Source organism: Sander vitreus, chromosome 17 (genome assembly GCF_031162955.1).
Source record: "Sander vitreus isolate 19-12246 chromosome 17, sanVit1, whole genome shotgun sequence".
NCBI classification, from domain to species: domain Eukaryota; kingdom Metazoa; phylum Chordata; class Actinopteri; order Perciformes; family Percidae; genus Sander; species Sander vitreus.
The window spans coordinates 1,685,849-1,706,145 of NC_135871.1; the positions used below are offsets into that span (position 1 = coordinate 1,685,849).

Genomic DNA, 20,297 nt, shown 5'->3' on the forward strand with positions numbered 1-20,297 from the left:
TCTCTGTGGGGATCCTTTCCATAATGTCAGACACTTAAAATAATAATTAAGCCTTTCAGTGGCAAAATAAAGCACTTTTAGTGGACCAAACTGACGATGCACATTTGCCCTGTAGGGTTACATTGCAGCCCGGTGTGGCTGCTGGTTCCATCGTATAATACTGGACCAATTTCAAAGAGTATTGTTCCTATCAGTAACTTACACACAAAAACTTAGGAAAATAGGGTCCAGGTTGAAAAAAAATGGTAGTTACCCTCAGTAATATTTTCTTTTTCACTAACAACACATAATACATTTCCATCGCAAGCCGCCTTTTCAGTGCGAACCCGGCTCTCTATCACAGTGAATGAAAGAAGTAATGAGACAAGGAGAAATTGAAGTTACCTGGATGTGACTCCAGTTCTATAAGTAGGTTCATAGCCCACCATCGCTCTGTATCACAAAGTCAATGAAAGAATGTAAACACAGTTACAGTGGGGAATAGGATTTTAAACAGGATATGGCCAGATCATGTACGATACATCGGTCTATTGTTGTAGTGTTGACATCAACAGGTCAAATAAGATGCTGAACTAGAAATAAAAAAACAAAACAACTATGCCATATGCATCTACAGCGGGACTCGTGTTAACCCCTTGGGTCACAGTATAATACCAGCTTTAGCCTCCTTTATAAAACCCCCTGCTGGGGACCACAGGTTGACAGGGAGTTGACTGTCTGCAAGTCAGCAGATGCCAACTGATGAGAAATCAGTTGTAGACGAAGTAGACTTCTGTTAACAGACAGCCTTTGTTTTTAATTCAATCTGCTGTGTTGTTGGTCATTCCAGTAACCCAGCTAGTGCTTTTACTTCATATGTCATGAGGCCTAATCGCACTGGATTAGTATTACCTGGAGACCTCTAGTCATTCGTAATCATTATCTTAATCCCGTGCAAAAAATCGGCCATGTCTGTAATTTGTAAAGTTAAAATTCCCCCGCAAATGACCTACCATAGTTCGCCGAACACCGAGGTCCTGTGATAATATTAATCCCATGCGATAGCGCTTAGATCGGGCCCAAAAAATCAAGCCCGACCCTACCCGAGCCCGTTGTGTCCGAGCCTGGCCCGTCCCGACACATTAACTGGAATTATGAGCCTGAGCCCGATTTAAACCAGACATTTTTTTAATACGTGGGCCGTTATAACTGACGTTCTCAACTACAATTCTGAGTTGTTTCAACTACAGAAATCTGTTTAGAATTATCTTAATGAATAATACAACAAGGACGAAGCATGTAAACGGCGTTGTTTGTTTATTCAGAATGGAACGGATCGCAAATGGATCCGAATGAAGAAACGTAAAAAAAAAACTCGACCCTAGCTGCTCCCTCAGCTGAATAGTGAGGGGAACAGATCAAGGCAGCAACATAATCAAAGCCCTGGAACCGTATAGGAGACTTTCTTGTCTCGATCACCTAATTAACACTGTCCTTCACCAGGGTCGGCATGCTGACGCACTGGCCGACAACAGTGCTGCAGATGGGGGAGACTTTCTAAATCACACGAGGTCCCGAGAGGATACTAATCCCGTGCGAAAAAGGCTTTAGTGACCTGATGAGGAGGAAGTCTGTGCTTACCTGCTGGTGTCGGTGCTCTTGGCCCTGGCCCCGCCCCCTGCCCTGCGAGAGCCGCTGGAGGAGGAGGAGCCCAGCGAATCGGATGATGAACTGCTGATGCTGTCACTGTCCTGGCCCCGCCCCCACGATGTCGCTGCCCAGCCGCCCCGGAGCGGCCGCCGGCTGAGGGTGGGGGAACTGTCAGAGGTCGTCTCCGGAGCACTGCTGTCGATACTCGCCATGCCTGTCCGAAACAACGTGCACATCATATTTTTGGCCCTTGATCCCGATCCGATTTTATAAAATATTGAATATCTGCCGATACCGAGTCCCAATCCGATACTTGTGTTTGCCTACATAATAGAGCTGCACTCCGCTTTTTTGTTTACCAAATACATTTAACATTTTTGTAAAACTCACATATAAAATCAGTTCACGTTCTGCCGCAAATTGTGCTCAGCTGATAATTCAGCAATCAGGTGACTAAATGATCGGAGTAAGGTGATCGGGGTGAATGCCCATCCCCGATCAGTTAAAAAATGCCCATATTGGCGCCGATCGGATCCATCCCTGATCACTAGTATGTGTGCAGGTTCATTCTGTGGATGTGGAGCGGTTTCAGAAATATGATCCAGGCTAAAAAATCATGTGGCTGTACAGCAAGGATCAAGGATATCTTTGGTATCCCCAAGGGGCAATTTCTTGCGCAGCCAGCAGTAACCACCAGGCAAACAATAAGAAATAAATACTATATAAAGATCACATTGAGTTATTTAAAGGGCCAGTGGCAGCAGGGACAAATCAGTTCTTAAGTCTATTAGTCTGCAGTCTATTGGCATCTTGTATCTGCGGATTGACTGGTCCCAAAAGTAGGACTAAGTTAAACAGATTCTCTTAAAAAGAGGAGGTAGTGCCAGTGTGAAGTATGTGCTCTGTGTAAAGAATATAGAGATGATTGAGTTTACCGGTGTGTTTCTTCTTCTGCCGGACAGGTGAGCCCCAGCAGCGCTGGCTGTATCCACAGCGCGCCCCCAGCGCCAGCCGACTGGGCACGGTGGCCTCAGGCTTAAATGGAGCCGTTTCATTCTGCTGGTCACTGGATGAAGGAGGCCCATCTGACACTGCAAGGAAAGAACATCTTTTACTATCTAGGGCTGGCCAATTTATCAATATTATAACGTTATCGTGATATGAGACCAGATATCGTCTTAGATTGGGATATCGTAATATGGCAAGACATTTCCTGGTTTTACCGGCTGCGTTACAGTAATGTGATGTAATATTCTGCACTTACCAGACTGTTCTAGCTGTTCTATTATTTTACCCACTTAGATGGACTCAGACTGCCTGCGTCGGCTGTCCGACGGTCCAGCAAAAACGCAGGTCTTTCCATCTATTTTGAGTGGGGGTAGTGTGTTTAGGCTGCGGCGGGGTTGACGCAGGTGGGAAACTTAAAAGAAACACAGCGGGCCTGCGGAAAAAAGTTGAGACCGACTCAACTTTTGGAGAAACGCAACGCGACGTCAACGGGCGATCAGACTTGTCACCGTGTTTTGAGGCGGCGAGAGAGTCACGTACAGGAAACAGGAAACATCACTGCCTCTAGCGCTGCCACAAGAAAGTTTTTAAAAAAATGACCAGGGGTAAAAACGAAACGCAAGCACTGAACTGCCCGGGAGTTTGTGTAACAGCTGAATGTTTCCTGCAACAACAAATCACTCACTCGTCTCTTTTCTCTCTCCTGTGAAATGAAGCTGCCTTCAAGTGCGGTCGGAAACGTTGAGTTCTATAAACAATCTGGCGGAGAACTGTAGTTGTGAAATATAAAGTCTACTTGTGCTTTGTTTGGGGGGGGAGTTAAGAACACAACAGGATGTCACACAAATGGGACGTTTCATTGATTGCCGGATCGCTTTTTTGGTCTGAATGCACCGTAAGTCATTACATCCACATTACTGATGATTATTTATCAAAAATCTCACTGTGTCAATATTTTGTGAAAGCACCATTTGTCAACCAGACAGAGCCAGTTGAGGTGGTTCGGGCATCTGGTAAGGATGCCCCCTGGGCGCCTCCCTAGGGAGGAGTTCCAGGCACGTCCAGCTGGGAGGAGGCCTCGGGGGAGACCCAGGACTAGGTGGAGGGATTATATCTCCAACCTGGCCTGGGAACGCCTCGGGATCCCCCAGTCGGAGCTGGTTAATGTGGCTCGGGAAAGGAAGTTTGGGGTCCCCTGCTGGAGCTGCTACCCCCGCGACCCGACCCCGGATAAGCGGATGAAGATGGATGGATGGACCATTTGTCAACCCCACAATATCGAGATATTTGGTCAAAAATATTGTATATATTGATATTGATTTGATCCATGTTGCCCAGCCCTATCGCTATCAAATAATACTGCGTTACCATAGCGTGATTACCTGAATTAAAGATCATTTTTTTAAAACACAGATCCTAATTATACTGCTGAACCGCTGCTCCCTAATGAGCCAGAGTGTCTCGTAACCATTTCTAAAATATGAGGCTGCTGTGGATGATCTACAGCAGGACTGTTTTCACTAAGGGCCACACTGGAAAAGAGAATTACATCAAGGGCCAGACATGTACAGTTTATTGACATGCTTTTAAATACATACTGCACAGTCAAATATCTTCGACTGTATTATTGCATGTCACTTTTTGTGGTCATTTGTGTTGCTTTTTCAGACTTTTTTGTGGCTTTCTCAGACGTGTTTGTCCCTTTTTTTAAACATTTGTCCGTTTTGTTGCTTTCTTTGTCACTCGTTTAAGGGCTTTCTGTCGAACTTTGGTCAACACAAAGCCCTTAAAAAGTTCCTTAGCCATCATAAGAGTTTAGAAAAATCAAGCATGACAATGACTACATTTTTTTACAACAACCTGTTTCACAGCCTAAATATGAAAACTCTCTGCTTCTGGGGGAATTTCTGAGTCTCAACGTTGGTAAATCTGCCAAATTGGGTGCGTAATTGGAGTTTGACTTTTTGGTTTGGCGCACAACTAGACGGGCCAAACTTTATTATAAACCTAAATTAATAGGAGGGCCGGATCGAAATCTGCGAGGGGCCGGGTTCGGCCCGCGGGCCTTGAGTTTGACACATGTGCTCTACAGTAGGGGTCTTCAACATTTTTTAGGCCAAGGACCCCTTAGCTGAAAAAAAGACCTACTAGGGCCTACTATTGTAGGGCCTACAATAACGTATAGGGTGGCCTAAAGCCTCAACGCGTACATTTTGATGTTGCATTCAATACTAAGCTTTTAAAATAAAAATTGTTGGCATATTCATATATTTATACATCATGATTTAATGTGTGCAGTAAATCCTTAGCTTAAAGCTTAACTGTATCTGTGGATGGCTATCTTATGGCTACCTTGGCCTTCAGCTGTGTGCTTGGCCATCAGCTGTGTGCTTGGCCATCAGCTGTGTGCTTGTGATAGCTCAGTTCACAACGACAAAACACACAGATCACTTTGGTCTTGTCAATGGAACCATTTGGCAACTTTTTAAAAGTAAACTTTCCATTCAGAATCTTATTGGCATCCATTTCGGTGTCTCGCGCTCGCCAGCCACTCAAAACGTAACGTTAGCCTACTACTCTTTGGCCGGCTCGCAAGCCCAAACGAGTGTTTTGTTTCCCGTCTAGCTAGATCCGGTGTGGTGTTGTAGTTTTTCTAACGTTACTAGTTGTTGCAACAGCATGTGAAAAAACTACAAAGTTTGCTAGGCCAAAAAGAACGGTAATCTTACGATAAAAAAACTGACGCCGTTGAAATGGGTTTGCGTTAACAACGCGTTTAACTGACAGCACTAATTATAATATGTTGGATTCATGTTAATGTATACTTTCAGACATATTTGTTTTAACCCATCAAACAATAATTTGGAGCCCCCCCCCTGCAGCAACTCTCCAGACCACCTGTTGAAGATCTCTGCTCTACAGTATAACATATGGCAGCCAGAGAGGTTCTCACCATGCTCCTTGGTCTGCGTGCTTCTCTCTCCCGCTGTACTGTTCTGCACTGAGTTCAGATCAGCCTGATGAGCCACCTCTTCACCAGCCACCGCCACAGCAGAGGAAGAGCTGGACGAAGAGGCGGCCACGGCGGTGGCAGACGAAGACGAGGGTGCGTGTTTGGAGACCCCTCCGGTGGCCGTGCTCGCCCCACTGTGGCTGGCCGCAGTGTGTTTGGACGGGCTGCGCTGGCTGCCGGCTGCCGGCTTGCTGGAGTAGAAGGAGCTTAACGTCTGGGGCTTGTGGGTCTGACTCTCCCTGTCCAACAATTTATCCAGAATCTGAGGATGGGAGGAGGAAGAGAGAGAGAGAGAGAGAGAGAGAGAGAGAGAGAGCGAGAGACACACACACAGGAACCCGGGAACACAGGGAGTGAGAGAGAGGGGGGAGAGGGAGGGGGACGTGTTAATTTAAGAAACCGGAGGAGAAACTTCACTTCCTAAACTCCCATAGCTGGCTTTGATTCTTGGTGATCTGTTGAAACAGATGTGTGATGTGAGATTATCTGATTTTAGAACATCTGGATTTAGCACGGGAAGGTTGAACAACTGGGTAAGGTCTGTTTAGGTAAGCAAACACCATGTCCCACCACTACCCCCTCCCCCTCCCACACCACCACCCCTGGTTAACTTCGAAAAGTAAGTCTCCAATCCTGTTTAGAGTGAGAAGTGAAGTGTTGATCATTACATGTCCCATACTGCAAGAAGTACTGAACTCTAACTCTGCATCCCGGTGATAATTAACCCACTAAGCCCCCCCCACTACCCTACCCCACCCATACTGATCTATTTATTTATTTATTTACAGATGTACATACTGTAATTACACATATACATAGCCAGATTCTACTGCTCTTCATACTATTCATCCTGCACATACACTTATTCTTACTACTCTTATAATGTAACCACACTGCACATAGCTGTACATACTGTACATTTCTGTCTATATGGTTCATTCAGTATATCCATATTTATTCTGTTTTTCTTATTATATAGTCTGTTAATACACTGCATACATCTATATCTATATTATTCTTACTACTAGTATAATATCACTGCTACAGGGTTCATACGCATTTAACCAATAATTTTTCATGACTTTTCGGCAAATTTCCATGACTATGTATTCCTGAAAAAGTCAGTCGACATTATACAATAAGAATAGAAATCTGTGTTAAGTTCACCCTCAGAGGTTTAACAATAAAATGAATGACAATGTATGTGGTTCATAGTGGGAGTCGTAATATCGCGCCCCGAATAGAACGGTGAGGTCAGGACGACGTGAAATACATTTATTAATCACATATTATTATTCTGTGTTTAAAAAAAAAAATTCCATGACTATCGAAAACTTTCTGGGTCTTTTTAGGTTTCCAAAACCTTTCCAGGCCTGGAATTTGCATTTTTTAAATTCCATAACTTTTGCAGGTTTTTTCAAAAAGTATGAACCCTGCTGCTACTACATTGCACATATCTGTACATGTTGTTCATACATTGTTCATATTACATAGCCATATTTATTCTGCTCTTATAACACTGCAATCTATTTCTTGTCCTGCCTATGCACCACCTACTTGAATATCACATTGCACTTTTCTGCTTTTTTTTTGCAGTTCTGGTTGGACGCAAACTGCATTTCGCTGTCTTTGTACTTGTACTCTGCACAATGACAATACAGTTGACTCTAATCTAATCTAAAGTGAGATTTCCATGTCTTTCTTGATTACAGCAGGTTGAGCTGCTATATAAATACTGTGAAAGTGTCCAAACGCTCAATCCACAGAGAAATGCACACAGCCACGATTCAGAAACTGTGTCTTTAAATGAGCCGTCAGGACTTCTGTACGGTTACAAACTACTCTGTGTAAAGTTTCTCGATGGGTTTGTGAAAATAGAATTTTTGAGCATTTTTAGAGCAGAAGGCATTTGGAGCAAAGATGCAGATGAATTGAGATTCATTAAAAACAATGGAGAAAGGGTGACTCTAAAAGCCAAGCCGATTGAGATAATTGTGAAAAAAAAAAAAACGTAAATCTGATCGTTTACAGCCCCACCTTGAGGACAATGAGTGTATTTTGTTTGTGCCTGAGTAGTGGGTGGAATTTGCAACCCACCTGCCAATTTCGGTGACTTTTAGTCTTACGGTTTTTGCTGCACGAACACTTTTAGCGGAGAAAAATAAGAAAGAAAGAAAGAAAGAAAGAGAGAAAGAAAGAAAGGAACAAAGAAAGAAAACAAAATCAATAGGGTTCCAACAGCGAGCTGCGCTGCTTGGGTCCCTAATTACAAAGTTGATTTGATGAGCTTGTTAGCAAACAGTTGCATGCTTACTAAAGATGTTCCGATACCGATACCAGTATCGGAAAAGCCTCCGATACCGCCTAAAACGCTGGTATCAGTAAGTACTGGAGTTTATGCTCCGATCCGATACCGCGTAATTTAGCCCTGAAGAAATTCTACTTTCACGTAGTTCATTTATGTTCTTTTTCCGTTAGGACTGACTGGATAATAAAAGAAAGTTCTACAGTGTTCATTATTTGTGGGGTTCGAGAGTTAAACCTGAGCCAGGCCATACAACAATGGTAGAAATCATATCACATTAATACAGGGATAGTAGTGCACAACTGTTAAAACAGTTAATAGTAATATAGATATGTGTCTTTTAACATGCTAACAAATCGGTACTCAGAATCAGCCGATACGCAAGTTCAGGTATTGGAATCGGTATCGGGAAGGAAGAAATGGTATCGCAACATCTCTAATATAATAGCAGCGGACAGAGAGCCACATTAACATCCATTTAGCTCTGGTTTGGCTCCTGTGTCTTTAGCTGCTAAATGCTCCACTAGTCCCAGCTTGTCTCTAACAGTGTCTGCTGTTTGGTGCTGGGCAGGTAGTGCTTTTTCACTCAATAACCCTTTCCATAATCAAAATAATAGATCCATCGTTCGTATAAATTAGGGACAGACCGATGATTGGGCCGTTTTTTTTTTTGGGCAGTTTGCAGATTATGTAAATGCATATTGGTTCCAAATATCAGTTATCGGTTTCATTAACTACTAATAATTAGTATTGGTATCTGCCTTGAAAAACCAGTATGGGTCGATGCCTAGTATAAGGATAATGAGGCTTTAAGGTGTTCTTATTCTGGATTTCCCCAGCAGAAGCAATTCAATGTTGTGTAAAAGGCTCTCTATATGGCGTTTTCCATTGTTCCTGGTTGGTTCTGTATGTGTAGGCCTGCACAGGAACTCACAGTTTGACTCCTACATACATTTTGTCCCCTGTATACATATCTATCCCATGTTACTTGTGTGTTATGTTTTCTGTAAGTATTTGCCCACGTGTCAAAAGAGAACCATTTTTGTGACCCAAAACAGAATCATCTTTCATGTGTAAGTACTAAAAACAGGAAATAATGCACGGTTCTCCAAGCACGGCCCGAAGCTCTCATCCTATTTCTATTTTTGCCCTGCCTGGCTTACTAGAAGAACACATCTCACGGTTATCAGTCACACATGAAGAAAGTGCCATTTTCTTATCAAATGTTAGAATGATCACTGTACTGATGGCTACCTTCTTGAGCTTGCTCTGGTCATCCTTATAGGTGATCATGAGAGCCAGAGCCAGGTCACCTTTCACCCGCCTCGTTCCTTCACACAGCAGAGGATGCTCCGCCTCACTCACGGTGGTCTTCATACCTGCAGACACACACAGAGAGCGGAGACAAGAGGAAAGATTACAGCAGGAAAGCGTGTGGGAGACATATGGCACAGTGGACGGTATGGACAAAAGATAGAGGATGTGAGAAAAGTGGTGAGGAGGGAAAAAGAGATACTGAGGAGCAGAAAGAGTGACAGAATCGAAACCAGACAGAGAATAAATGTACCAAGTGCAGCGACAGCAGCCTCGAAGCCCAGCTCCTCATCACCGGGCATCTCGTTGTTACGGTTGCGGCTTGGTGGACGGGAACCCGTTGGGGACACGACTGCACAAACAATATGGAAATAAAGTAAAAAGGGAATGTTAATTCTTGGAAGTTCTCAATAAAAACATCCTAAGCTTGGTCGGAGAAATAACAGTGCAACTTCTTCAGTCACTAAGCTGCCACTTTACACTCACACACACACACACACACACACACACACAGGTAACTGGTCTTGATCGGTCTTCGTAGGATATTTGATCTATTTTTCAGCTTGGAGCTGACGAGAACCAACTGTAAAACAAATGGCATGGCTGTGACTTATATCCCAAATATCTATGAAGAGAAAACTAGATGGCTTTGTTTATTTGAAGTATTAGACCAATCTTAAAAACTAGGCAAGACAAAAACGACACTGTAAGTACCCTTTTTTATATCTTCAATGACGAAAACGTCAGTAGAGTTCAATGTTTTGTATCTTGAACTCCAATGATCAGAGAGTAATTGGTGCTTACCTGGGGTACACAGAACATCAAAGATGAAGCTGGCCAACATGAGAGGCAGCACAGGTCTGTAGTCGCAGAAGTTTCCGTCTCGGAGCTGCTCGGCTCTCTCTCGGATGGCCGACATCTCCACCAGGCCCAGAGGAATCTTCTTCAGCAGAGACACCACCTCCGACTCCTGGTAGGCCAGCTTCACCTGGTCAACCCACACACATGCACTCAGTTTAGTACACGTTCAGGTCTCCTCATTCTATAGCAGCTCTACTCCTAGTTTGGATATATCATATACAATAAGGGTGGGGGAAAAAAAGGGATTTACGTACGTATCGTGATTTTTTTTCTGCTGATTTTTTTAATCCATTCTTTTCCCTGGAATACATTTTTTTAAAGGTCTCATGGCCTGAAAATTTCACTTTATGAGGTTTTTTTAACATTAATATGAGTTCCCCCAGTCTAGAATGCTAGAAATGGTGACAGGTGTAAACCGAGCCCTGGGTATCCTGCTCTGCCTTTGAGAAAATGAAAGCTGATTTTCTCCTCCTCAATAGCATTTAAAGCTACAGACACAGAAATGGCACATCCTAAGGAAAGCTCATTGTGGGACTGGCTCTAGTGGCTGTAATTCTGCACCAAGGCTGAATTTCAGGAAAGAGACTTCAGATACAGTATTAGGGGACCACTAAGGCCTATATAAAAGAGACTTCAGATACAGTATTAGGGGACCACTGAGGCCTATATAAAAGAGACTTCAGATACAGTATTAGAGGACCACTAAGGCCTATATAAAAGAGACTTCAGATACAGTATTAGGGGACCACTAAGGCCTATATAAAAAGAGACTTCAGATACAGTATTAGGGGACCACTAAGGCCTATATAAAAGAGACTTCAGATACAGTATTAGGGGACCACTAAGGCCTATATAAAAGAGACTTCAGATACAGTATTAGGGGACCACTAAGGCCTATATAAAAGAGACTTCAGATACAGTATTAGGGGACCACTAAGGCCTATATAAAAGAGACTTCAGATACAGTATTAGGGGGACCACTAAGGCCTATATAAAAGAGACTTCAGATACAGTATTAGGGGACCATTAAGGCCTATATAAAAGAGACTTCAGATACAGTATTAGGGGACCACAAAGGTCTATATAAAAGAGACTTCAGATACAGTATTAGGGGACCACAAAGGTCTATATAAAAGAGACTTCAGATACAGTATTAGGGGACCACTAAGGTCTATATAAAAAGAGACTTCAGATACAGTATTAGGGGACCACTAAGGCCTATATAAAAGAGACTTCAGATACAGTATTAGGGGACCACTAAGGCCTATATAAAAGAGACTTCAGATACAGTATTAGGGGGACCACTAAGGCCTATATAAAGAGACTTCAGATACAGTAGGGGACCACTAAGGCCTATATAAAAGAGACTTCAGATACAGTATTAGGGGACCACTAAGGCCTATATAAAAGAGACTTCAGATACAGTATTAGGGGGACCACTAAGGCCTATATAAAAGAGACTTCAGATACAGTATTAGGGGGACCACTAAGGCCTATATAAAAGAGACTTCAGATACAGTATTAGGGGACCACTAAGGTCTATATAAAAGAGACTTCAGATACAGTATTTGGGGGGACCACTAAGGCCTATATAAAAGAGACTTCAGATACAGTATTAGGGGGACCACTAAGGCCTATATAAAGAGACTTCAGATACAGTATTAGGGGGACCACTAAGGTCTATATAAAAGAGACTTCAGATACAGTATTAGGGGGACCACTAAGGCCTATATAAAAGAGACTTCAGATACAGTATTAGGGGACCACTAAGGCCTATATAAAAGAGACTTCAGATACAGTATTAGGGGACCACTAAGGCCTATATAAAAGAGACTTCAGATACAGTATTAGGGGACCACTAAGGCCTATATAAAAAAGAGACTTCAGATACAGTATTAGGGGGACCACTAAGGCCTATATAAAAGAGACTTCAGATACAGTATTAGGGGGACCACTAAGGCCTATATAAAGAGACTTCAGATACAGTATTAGGGGACCACTAAGGCCTATATAAAAGAGACTTCAGATACAGTATTAGGGGACCACTAAGGCCTATATAAAAGAGACTTCAGATACAGTATTAGGGGGGACCACTAAGGTCTATATAAAAGAGACTTCAGATACAGTATTAGGGGACCACTAAGGTCTATATAAAAGAGACTTCAGATACAGTATTAGGGGACCACTAAGGTCTATATAAAAGAGACTTCAGATACAGTATTAGGGGACCACTAAGGTCTATATAAAAGAGACTTCAGATACAGTATTAGGGGACCACTAAGGCCTATATAAAGAGAGACTTCAGATACAGTATTAGGGACCACTAAGGCCTATATAAAAGAGACTTCAGATACAGTATTAGGGGACCACTAAGGCCTATATAAAGAGAGACTTCAGATACAGTATTAGGGGGGACCACTAAGGTCTATATAAAAGAGACTTCAGATACAGTATTAGGGGACCACTAAGGCCTATATAAAAGAGACTTTCAGATACAGTATTAGGGGACCACTAAGGTCTATATAAAAGAGACTTCAGATACAGTATTAGGGGGACCACTAAGGCCTATATAAAAGAGACTTCAGATACAGTATTAGGGGACCACTAAGGTCTATATAAAAAGAGACTTCAGATACAGTATTAGGGGACCACTAAGGCCTATATAAAAGAGACTTCAGATACAGTATTAGGGGACCACTAAGGTCTATATAAAAGAGACTTCAGATACAGTATTAGAGGACCACTAAGGTCTATATAAAAGAGACTTCAGATACAGTATTAGGGGACCACTAAGGTCTATATAAAAGAGACTTCAGATACAGTATTAGGGGACCACTAAGGCCTATATAAAAGAGACTTCAGATACAGTATTAGGGGACCACTAAGGTCTATATAAAAGCATCCAAAAAGCAGCATGTCATAGGACCTTTAAAGATTTTTCTTTTTTTTTAAGAAATCATTTTACAAACAGTTAGAGCCTGTCTGGCTAGATCAAGTTTCCTTACAACACTTTATCTGGTTTTGTTTTTATAGTTTTATAAAAATATTTTATTTTTTACAATATTTTGGTTTAATCTACATGTCTATTAGACTTGTTGAATTTAAGGCCAGTCTCAATTATTTTCTTGAGATTATACGTTTTTATTATCTTTGCACTACTGTGAAATGTATTTAATTTGTGCTGCGGGGCCGTCTTGTTTATTTTCTTTATAAGCAAGGGCAGCTAGGCTAAATGTAGCTGCTAACGTAAATGCTGTAAGTGTTGTACTTCTTTAAAAAGGAAATAAATGTCAGACCGACTGACTGACATGTGATGTGCATTCTTCTTAGAAAACAAGTGCATTATTCAACTGTTGTTTTTGTTGAAGAAGGAAAAGTAAATACTAGTAAGTCACTGTGTCCATGTTCAAACACCGTTCACAGCTTGTGGCCATATCTGGACGCAAAATTACGAAACCTACTATGGCCACGCCATGACCCACCCTTCAATCACTACTATTGGCCAGGCGTCCAAGCTTACGCAAGGTAAAGTAACCTGATTTGTACAGGTCCTATCCCCTGACCAATCGGCTATCCTAATCTTAACCACTCGAGGTCAATGCCTAACCCCAACCAATCGAGCTGCTATTGAAGGGCGGAACTTGGTGTGGCCATAGTAGGATTCGTAAATTCGCTGTCTGGACATATCTGGTCTAACGCGGGAAATAAAGGAGCTTTTACTCAATCATTTGGAGTTGTTGCAGCAACTCTTCTATTGTGAAGAACAGAAGTGCGGTCCGTGATGTGTTGACCACAATTTGGGAGACCTGTTAATACGGTTAATGTCCTGAAAAAACGGCAGCGCCCAGCAAGTTTTTACAGCGGGGAGAAATGGGAGTACAAGTATGGCCAAGGGTAGGGCACGGCTAGCGGAGTTAGCTTCCTGCTGCATACTCTTGTTAAAACAACGCTAAAGTTAATAATAAAGATATACCTTTAGCTAAGAAGTTATATTTTAGTTTGACACCATTACATTAAGTAAACACATTGCAAAATCATTGATATGCGTATTTGAACAGATAATTTGATAGAACGTTAGCCAAAAAGTGTCCTAGCTTGGACACAGTTCCGTTACATTTATAGCATTTAGGGGACACTCCTATTCAGAGTGACATACAGAGAACACTGCAACAAGTCGAGTTTAAAAGCAACGTGCAGTCCTAATGCGGCCTTCTTTTCATTCTTACCAGCGTCCTTTTTTATACCGACATCCACACTATAACAGACGTAGCTCTTTTTAAATCTAAGTGTGCATGACTACACGAACAGCAAGTCAGAACACATACTGTGCATCAGTCCCAAACAATACTAAAGGGCCTAGAATTGTTCATCTTCAGTTTAGAAAAATGGCATTAAATTAGAGCTGAAACATTTGTCAATTCATCATAAAAGATAATCAGCAACTATTTTGATAATCCATTTCTTGTTTCTACGCTTTTTCAAGCAAAGAGTGAAAAAACATTCAATCATTGGCAGATTAAAACGTAATTTGTAGTTGCAGCCTGACATGTAATGGCAATAGATATGTCAACAGGGCTCATTAGGCATAATCAAAGGCTTTTGAGGCCATAGAGTTGCATTGTGGGAAAACCCTCTCAACAAATGACCAGACAGCAGCCAGCAGATCCTGCCTTCGCGCCTTGGTACAGCCTTGACACAATGCTTGGCAATGATTGCATTTTTCTTCAATTACAGCTCTGCATAAACGGGCTATCATTAGATAATAAAAAATGCATTCGTTAAAATCCCATTTTTTTAGAGCGTTATGAATCGAAGACAGATACAAAATAACAATAAATGCTACTCTACAACCATTCAATGCAATTAACTTTTAGGATATTAAGAGGTAGCTGTGCAAACAAAATGTGTGTGTATTTATGTAAGAATGAGAGACCTCCAGAGCTTTGGTAGACGCCGGTGGTCTCTGGAGTTCCAGGGAGAACATGCCAGTGCAGAAGGCCAGGTTGTGGAGCTCCAGTCGTTCACTGAGAACAGTGAGGAGGAAGGCGGCTTTCGACAGCGTGTTAGTGGCGACCTGTGTCTGGCGGCTGGTCGACACCTTGCTCTTCTTACCCTAAATCCAAAAACCAGGGAAGTTAATAATGATGTCAGGACATGTGACAACATGTTACATCTGACAAGTACATTCACACTTTGAATTTCTTATTGAATATTTGTTTGTGAATAGTTCATATTTGTTGCTCATTTACAAACTGGCACAGTAACAATGCCAATATAAAACAGATATTAGAAGAATCTGGTGGCTTTCCTTCATGAAGAAAGGCTCAATATCCCACTACACAGTTCAAGATGCTGACTGATGAGTTTGGAAGATTGAGACTGTACAACAGAAGGAGAGAAAAGAAGTCAAAGGACATAGGAGAATGGGTGGCAGGGTGCTGGGACTTGGGACTGTATTTACCTTAGTCTGTGGCTGCTCCACTTTCAGGTCTGGAGGGTTGGCTAACAGGTCTCTGGCCAGCTCCACGGCCAGGCGGCACGCCTCATTGCTGTAGCCGTGAGCATGGAGGGCCTCGGCACATGCAAACAGCACCTACACACACACACACACATAATGTAAAAACTGCAGTAGCGTGTCTGCCTGAAGCAGATGACCATATATGGAAAACCAGCTCGGTATGACATCATATGGAGCCAAGAGTAGAAAAAACTGCTGAAACCGGAGCGTTCAGAACAGTGGGAAATCTGAGGTTTAGGCTCACAGGGATTTCTTATAAATACCTCGTTATTTGAAGCTTTGGCCACGTTTAACGTGAACAGCCGAAATTGTAACATTATAAATATGACAGAAAATACAATAAAAAAAGAAAACTAAAGTAAAGTAAAAAGAATTTTATGTTAAATGATATGAATAAAAACCAAGCGCACAGTTTATGGATGAGGTCCCAATGTATTTGAATCTTGACATCCATTCCTGGACAGCCCTGACTGCTATAAACGCAACCAGCACAACAAGATTCAAGATGAATTTATTGTCATAATTCCTTGTGTACTTACAAACATAAAGAAAATGAAAAGACTGTTCTCCACCAGCCACTACCCCTGCAACAGGAAAAGACACCAATCGTACAGACGTACGTTAAGGATACATACACACTTGGTCTTCCTTCCTTACCTCCATGCGCCCCTCCTGCTCCAGCGGTTTCATCCCGGCGAAGATGTCCGGCTCCTCCTCTTGGTGGTTGTCAGCCTGCTGTCTGTCTGCTCCCTCCTCTGAGGCGGCGCTCAGGTAGTATGCCTGATAGTCGTCCTCACCCACAGCTTCTCCACCTGCGGCTCCCGCTGCCGCCTCTGCTCCATGGTTAGCTAGTCCACCTGCAGTTGCTGCCCCGCTCCCTGCTGCTGCTGCTGCTGCTGCCGCCTCTCTGCGGCCCCGCGGTGGCTTGGCGCACGTTTGAGCGGCGCCCGATTTCGCCGTAGTGGTTGAGGTGGAAGGCTGGGTACTGCCAGCTGAGTCTACATCTTCATCTTTGTTCTGGACTGGCTCCACCTCCAGCTCTGCTTCCTTCTCTGCAGCGCTGGACATGTCCATAACAACCAGCACTGTCTCTTTGGAAGGGAAGCAAGGCGGACCGGTCTCTGCAGCGGGAAGTGCAGCCGAGGCATGGCTGACCCGCTTTGTTTCAAACATCTTGCTCCCCGCGCTGCTGTTGCCGTACTTGCGCGAGTCTCGGAGCAATGGGCTCGGGGAGGGCAGCATCTCCGGTGGCGGGGGGAGGAACTCAAACGTGTTGCTGGCCTCAGCCCCCAGAGCCAGACTGCAACCGTCGTCCAGGCTGAGCTCAGCCATATCCGGCTCCAGGGAGCTGTCCTCACTGCTGGTTCGCCGCTTGGCACTGGCGTGCTTACCCCCTACTATCCCTCCACTTCCCCCAGGACCACCTACAGATGCCCCTTTCCCACCTCCCTGTGTCAGTTTCAGCTTCCCTCCAGAGGAGGAGCCCGGCCCTTTGTACATGCACTTCCCTCCTCCGTCTTCCAGGGCCAGAGAGACACCCCCTCCTAGACGGACCAGCATTCCTCCCCCTCCGCTCACTGACAGACCCTTCCTCTTGGTCAGTATGGTCTCCTTGGGTCGAACTGCCACCTCCTGTTGGGACGAGTGACCTCTTCCTTTATAATCTCCCCCAGCCCCGCCGTCAGCCCTCCCACCTCCCCCGGGTTCAGATGCTTCTCCGCCTGCCCCTGCAGCAGCTTTGACTCCTCTCTGGTGCTGCACTGCCCTGGACCAGCAGAATGTGGCACTCTTCTTATCAGCACTGCAGTAGGTGATGCCTTCTAGTGGGTAGGCCACCTCCCAGTTGAAATAGCAGGACTCCACAGCGGGCTTGAAGCCCTGGAACAGTTTATCCAGGGACTTGCGATGTTGTCCCCGCTTCACTATCTCTATAACTTTCAGGTGCCACTGCTTTAGCTGGCCTGCCAGTTCCAAACGCCTGGAAAAGAGCATACACAATCTTTATTACTCCTCCCTACTTTTCGGTTTTTCTGAACATGGACCCTATTTCCCCATGCATTGGTGTCTAAGGGACTAATGTGAAGAAAAATCTTTGAAATTGTTCCAGTATTGAGCGAGAACACTGTAACCGGCAGCAAATATGTACTATCAATTAGCATCCACTAAAAGTGCTGGTTTTTCCGCTGACAGGTTCATATTATTATTCTAAGTGACACTGTTATGGAAAGGATTCCTACAGAGATAGACCTTTTTGTCAAAGAGTAAAATCTTTTTTGTTTAACCAAAAACTATGGTGGCCCTGAAGTGCAAATCACAACAGCAAATAGAAAAATACAAAGGCAAATAGGAAAACACAAAGGCAAATAGGAAAACATGACAGCAAATATGAAAACACGTCAACAAATCATTAAAACAACGGCAAATATGAAAACACTACAGCAAATAGGAAAACACAAATCATAAAACACAACAGCATTAACTTCTACCAGAAAAGGTGGGACCTATCTAGCAGAGGACGGACCCTCCTGATTGGACAGACGGACTGTCTGTCTGTTAAAAGTAGGCGCTTTTCCATGTTTTTCACCTCTCCTTCCTGTTACAGTAAAAGACAGACAGTCCGTCTGTCCAATCAGGAGTGTCCGTCCTCTGCTAGATAGGTCCTACCTTTTCCGGTAGAAGTTAATGTCGTTGTGTTTTCCTATTTGCTGTCGTGTTTTCCTATTTGCTGTCGTGTTTTCCTATTTGCCGTTGTGTTTTATGATTTGTTTAAATGTTTTCCTATTTGCCGTTGTGTTTTATGATTTGTTGAAATGTTTTCCTATTTGCCGTTGTGTTTTATGATTTGCTGTTGCGTTTTTCTATTTGCTGTTGCGTTTTTCTATTTGCTGTTGTAATTTGCACTTCAGGTCCACCACCAAAAAACAGCTCTTAAATTGCCATCGACAAACTTACCAGACTCCATGTAAATAATCAGTACTTTTAGCGTGTATAGAGCCAGCATATTTCCACACGTAAACAGGTGAATTAAGGGTTTATTTTAACCGAAGCAGAGTGGTGATTGTTTGAACAGTGGAAAGACGAACCAAGGCGGCTTTCAAAAGTTTTACTTTGTTTCTGTCAACTTTGAATGAAGTGTGTTTTACGATGATAAAATAACTGTTTATTTAAATGGAGTCTGGTGGGTTCAGCGATAGGGATTTTTTTTGTTTCATTAGTTTCATGTTAAACCAAAAGGACCTTTCCCTTTAACAAAAAGATTGACCACTGTCACTGTATGGATCCTTTCCATATGTTGTCAGACTAATAATCTATCACACAGCATGTCAGTGTCAATGGACGAAAATTGGGGTGAAATTGCCCATTAATGTTACATTGTAGCTTGTTTTCGCTGCTGCCGACTGCAGCGGCCTTGCTGAACACTGGACCAATGTCAAAGATTGTTGTTCCCATCAGTCACTTAGACACAAAAAACATAGGAAAATAGGGTCCAGGATAAAAAAAAAACGAAAAAAAAAACGAAAAAAAAACAAAACGTACCCTTTAATATTTACTCCCGTCTTAATTATGTTGTGTAATGCAATTATTAAGAATTAAATGCTCTGATATTACATAACTTTCCCATTTATGACCAAATTCTGTGACAGTTATAGAAGTCTCTCAGCAGCGTGTAGCCTGGTGTCAACAGACTGACCTGCAGGGGCTCATCGTGGGGTCGAGCACTGCGAGCCTCCACAGCACCACCATCTCATCACACATGCTGGCACACGCGTGAGCCGCCACCTCCGACTGGCCGTTGCTGCGCCCGGTGTGGCCACTGGCGCTGCTGTGGGACGCTGAGGTCCGAACACTGTACCACCAGCTGATGATCTGAACACACACGGTCAGACAACTTGGTGAGGTGCGGGTCAAACAATGTACAGCATGTCACAGGTTAGAGCTGGGCCATGTGGAGAAAAATAAATATCCTGATATTTTTTACCAAAAACATCGATGTCAGGGGGTACGTGACGTTTTTTGCTAAATGTTTTTCCAGTTACAAGGCTGTAGGTACTTCTACTGTCTTTTTATTCTCCAAGTTTGTCTCTGTTTTTGAAGTTTGTCATCTTTTAGAATGTGTTGTCGTGTGTTTTGACCTATTCTGCCTTTCTTCCTTACTTTGTCTCTTTTTTCAAAGCTTTTTTTTCTGCTTTTTTCAAAGTTGTTGTCACTTTTTCCGAAGTTTGTCGCTTATTTGAATGTTTTGTCCCTTTTGTCGCCCTAGTGTTGCCTTCCTTCTTTCCATCTTTTTGTCTCCTTTTTCCATCATCATCTAAATGTTGTCCAGGTCCAAGGCTGGTGTTTAGTAAATCTATCGCTGACATCGCTGTATTCTTCCTCTTTATAGAGACTTTTTTTCCCTACCAAAAATCATTTGCGTTGGTTAGGGGTTGCACACAAACACTGTTCAAAGGGGGAACATTATTGAAAAAAGCTTGAGAACCACTGCTGTATACTGTATGGATGAAGGGTTAAATGAGGAGAGTGTGTGGTATTGGCAGATGCGCAATATTAAAAAGGATATTCATATCAGATAGATTCATATCTGGATCTGTGGCAAAAAGGGTGACAGGAAGTTCCTTGGTTTCAGTTCTGTGTGAGCATTAGCAATA

At 43.0% G+C, this 20,297-nt stretch overlaps 1 protein-coding gene across 10 annotated transcripts in view; it reads right to left on the bottom strand.

Annotated features, from left to right (window-relative positions):
- Positions 1 to 20,297, bottom strand: part of zswim8 (zinc finger, SWIM-type containing 8) — a 60,514-nt gene that overhangs the window by 12,576 nt on the left and 27,641 nt on the right. For 2 of the 10 annotated variants that reach the window (XM_078273629.1, XM_078273626.1), the window contains exons 9-20: positions 19,340 to 19,515; positions 16,306 to 17,626; positions 15,592 to 15,723; positions 15,064 to 15,243; positions 10,074 to 10,257; positions 9,523 to 9,630; positions 9,210 to 9,334; positions 7,748 to 7,795; positions 5,591 to 5,912; positions 2,565 to 2,720; positions 1,621 to 1,843; positions 385 to 432 (exon numbers count right to left, since the gene is read on the bottom strand). In XM_078273629.1, the coding sequence (XP_078129755.1) occupies positions 385 to 432; positions 1,621 to 1,843; positions 2,565 to 2,720; positions 5,591 to 5,912; positions 7,748 to 7,795; positions 9,210 to 9,334; positions 9,523 to 9,630; positions 10,074 to 10,257; positions 15,064 to 15,243; positions 15,592 to 15,723; positions 16,306 to 17,626; positions 19,340 to 19,515 (3,023 nt within the window). The remainder of the gene's footprint in view (positions 1 to 384; positions 433 to 1,620; positions 1,844 to 2,564; positions 2,721 to 5,590; positions 5,913 to 7,747; positions 7,796 to 9,209; positions 9,335 to 9,522; positions 9,631 to 10,073; positions 10,258 to 15,063; positions 15,244 to 15,591; positions 15,724 to 16,305; positions 17,627 to 19,339; positions 19,516 to 20,297) is intronic. The other 8 variants (XM_078273633.1, XM_078273630.1, XM_078273636.1 and 5 more) reach the window with 6 other exon arrangements.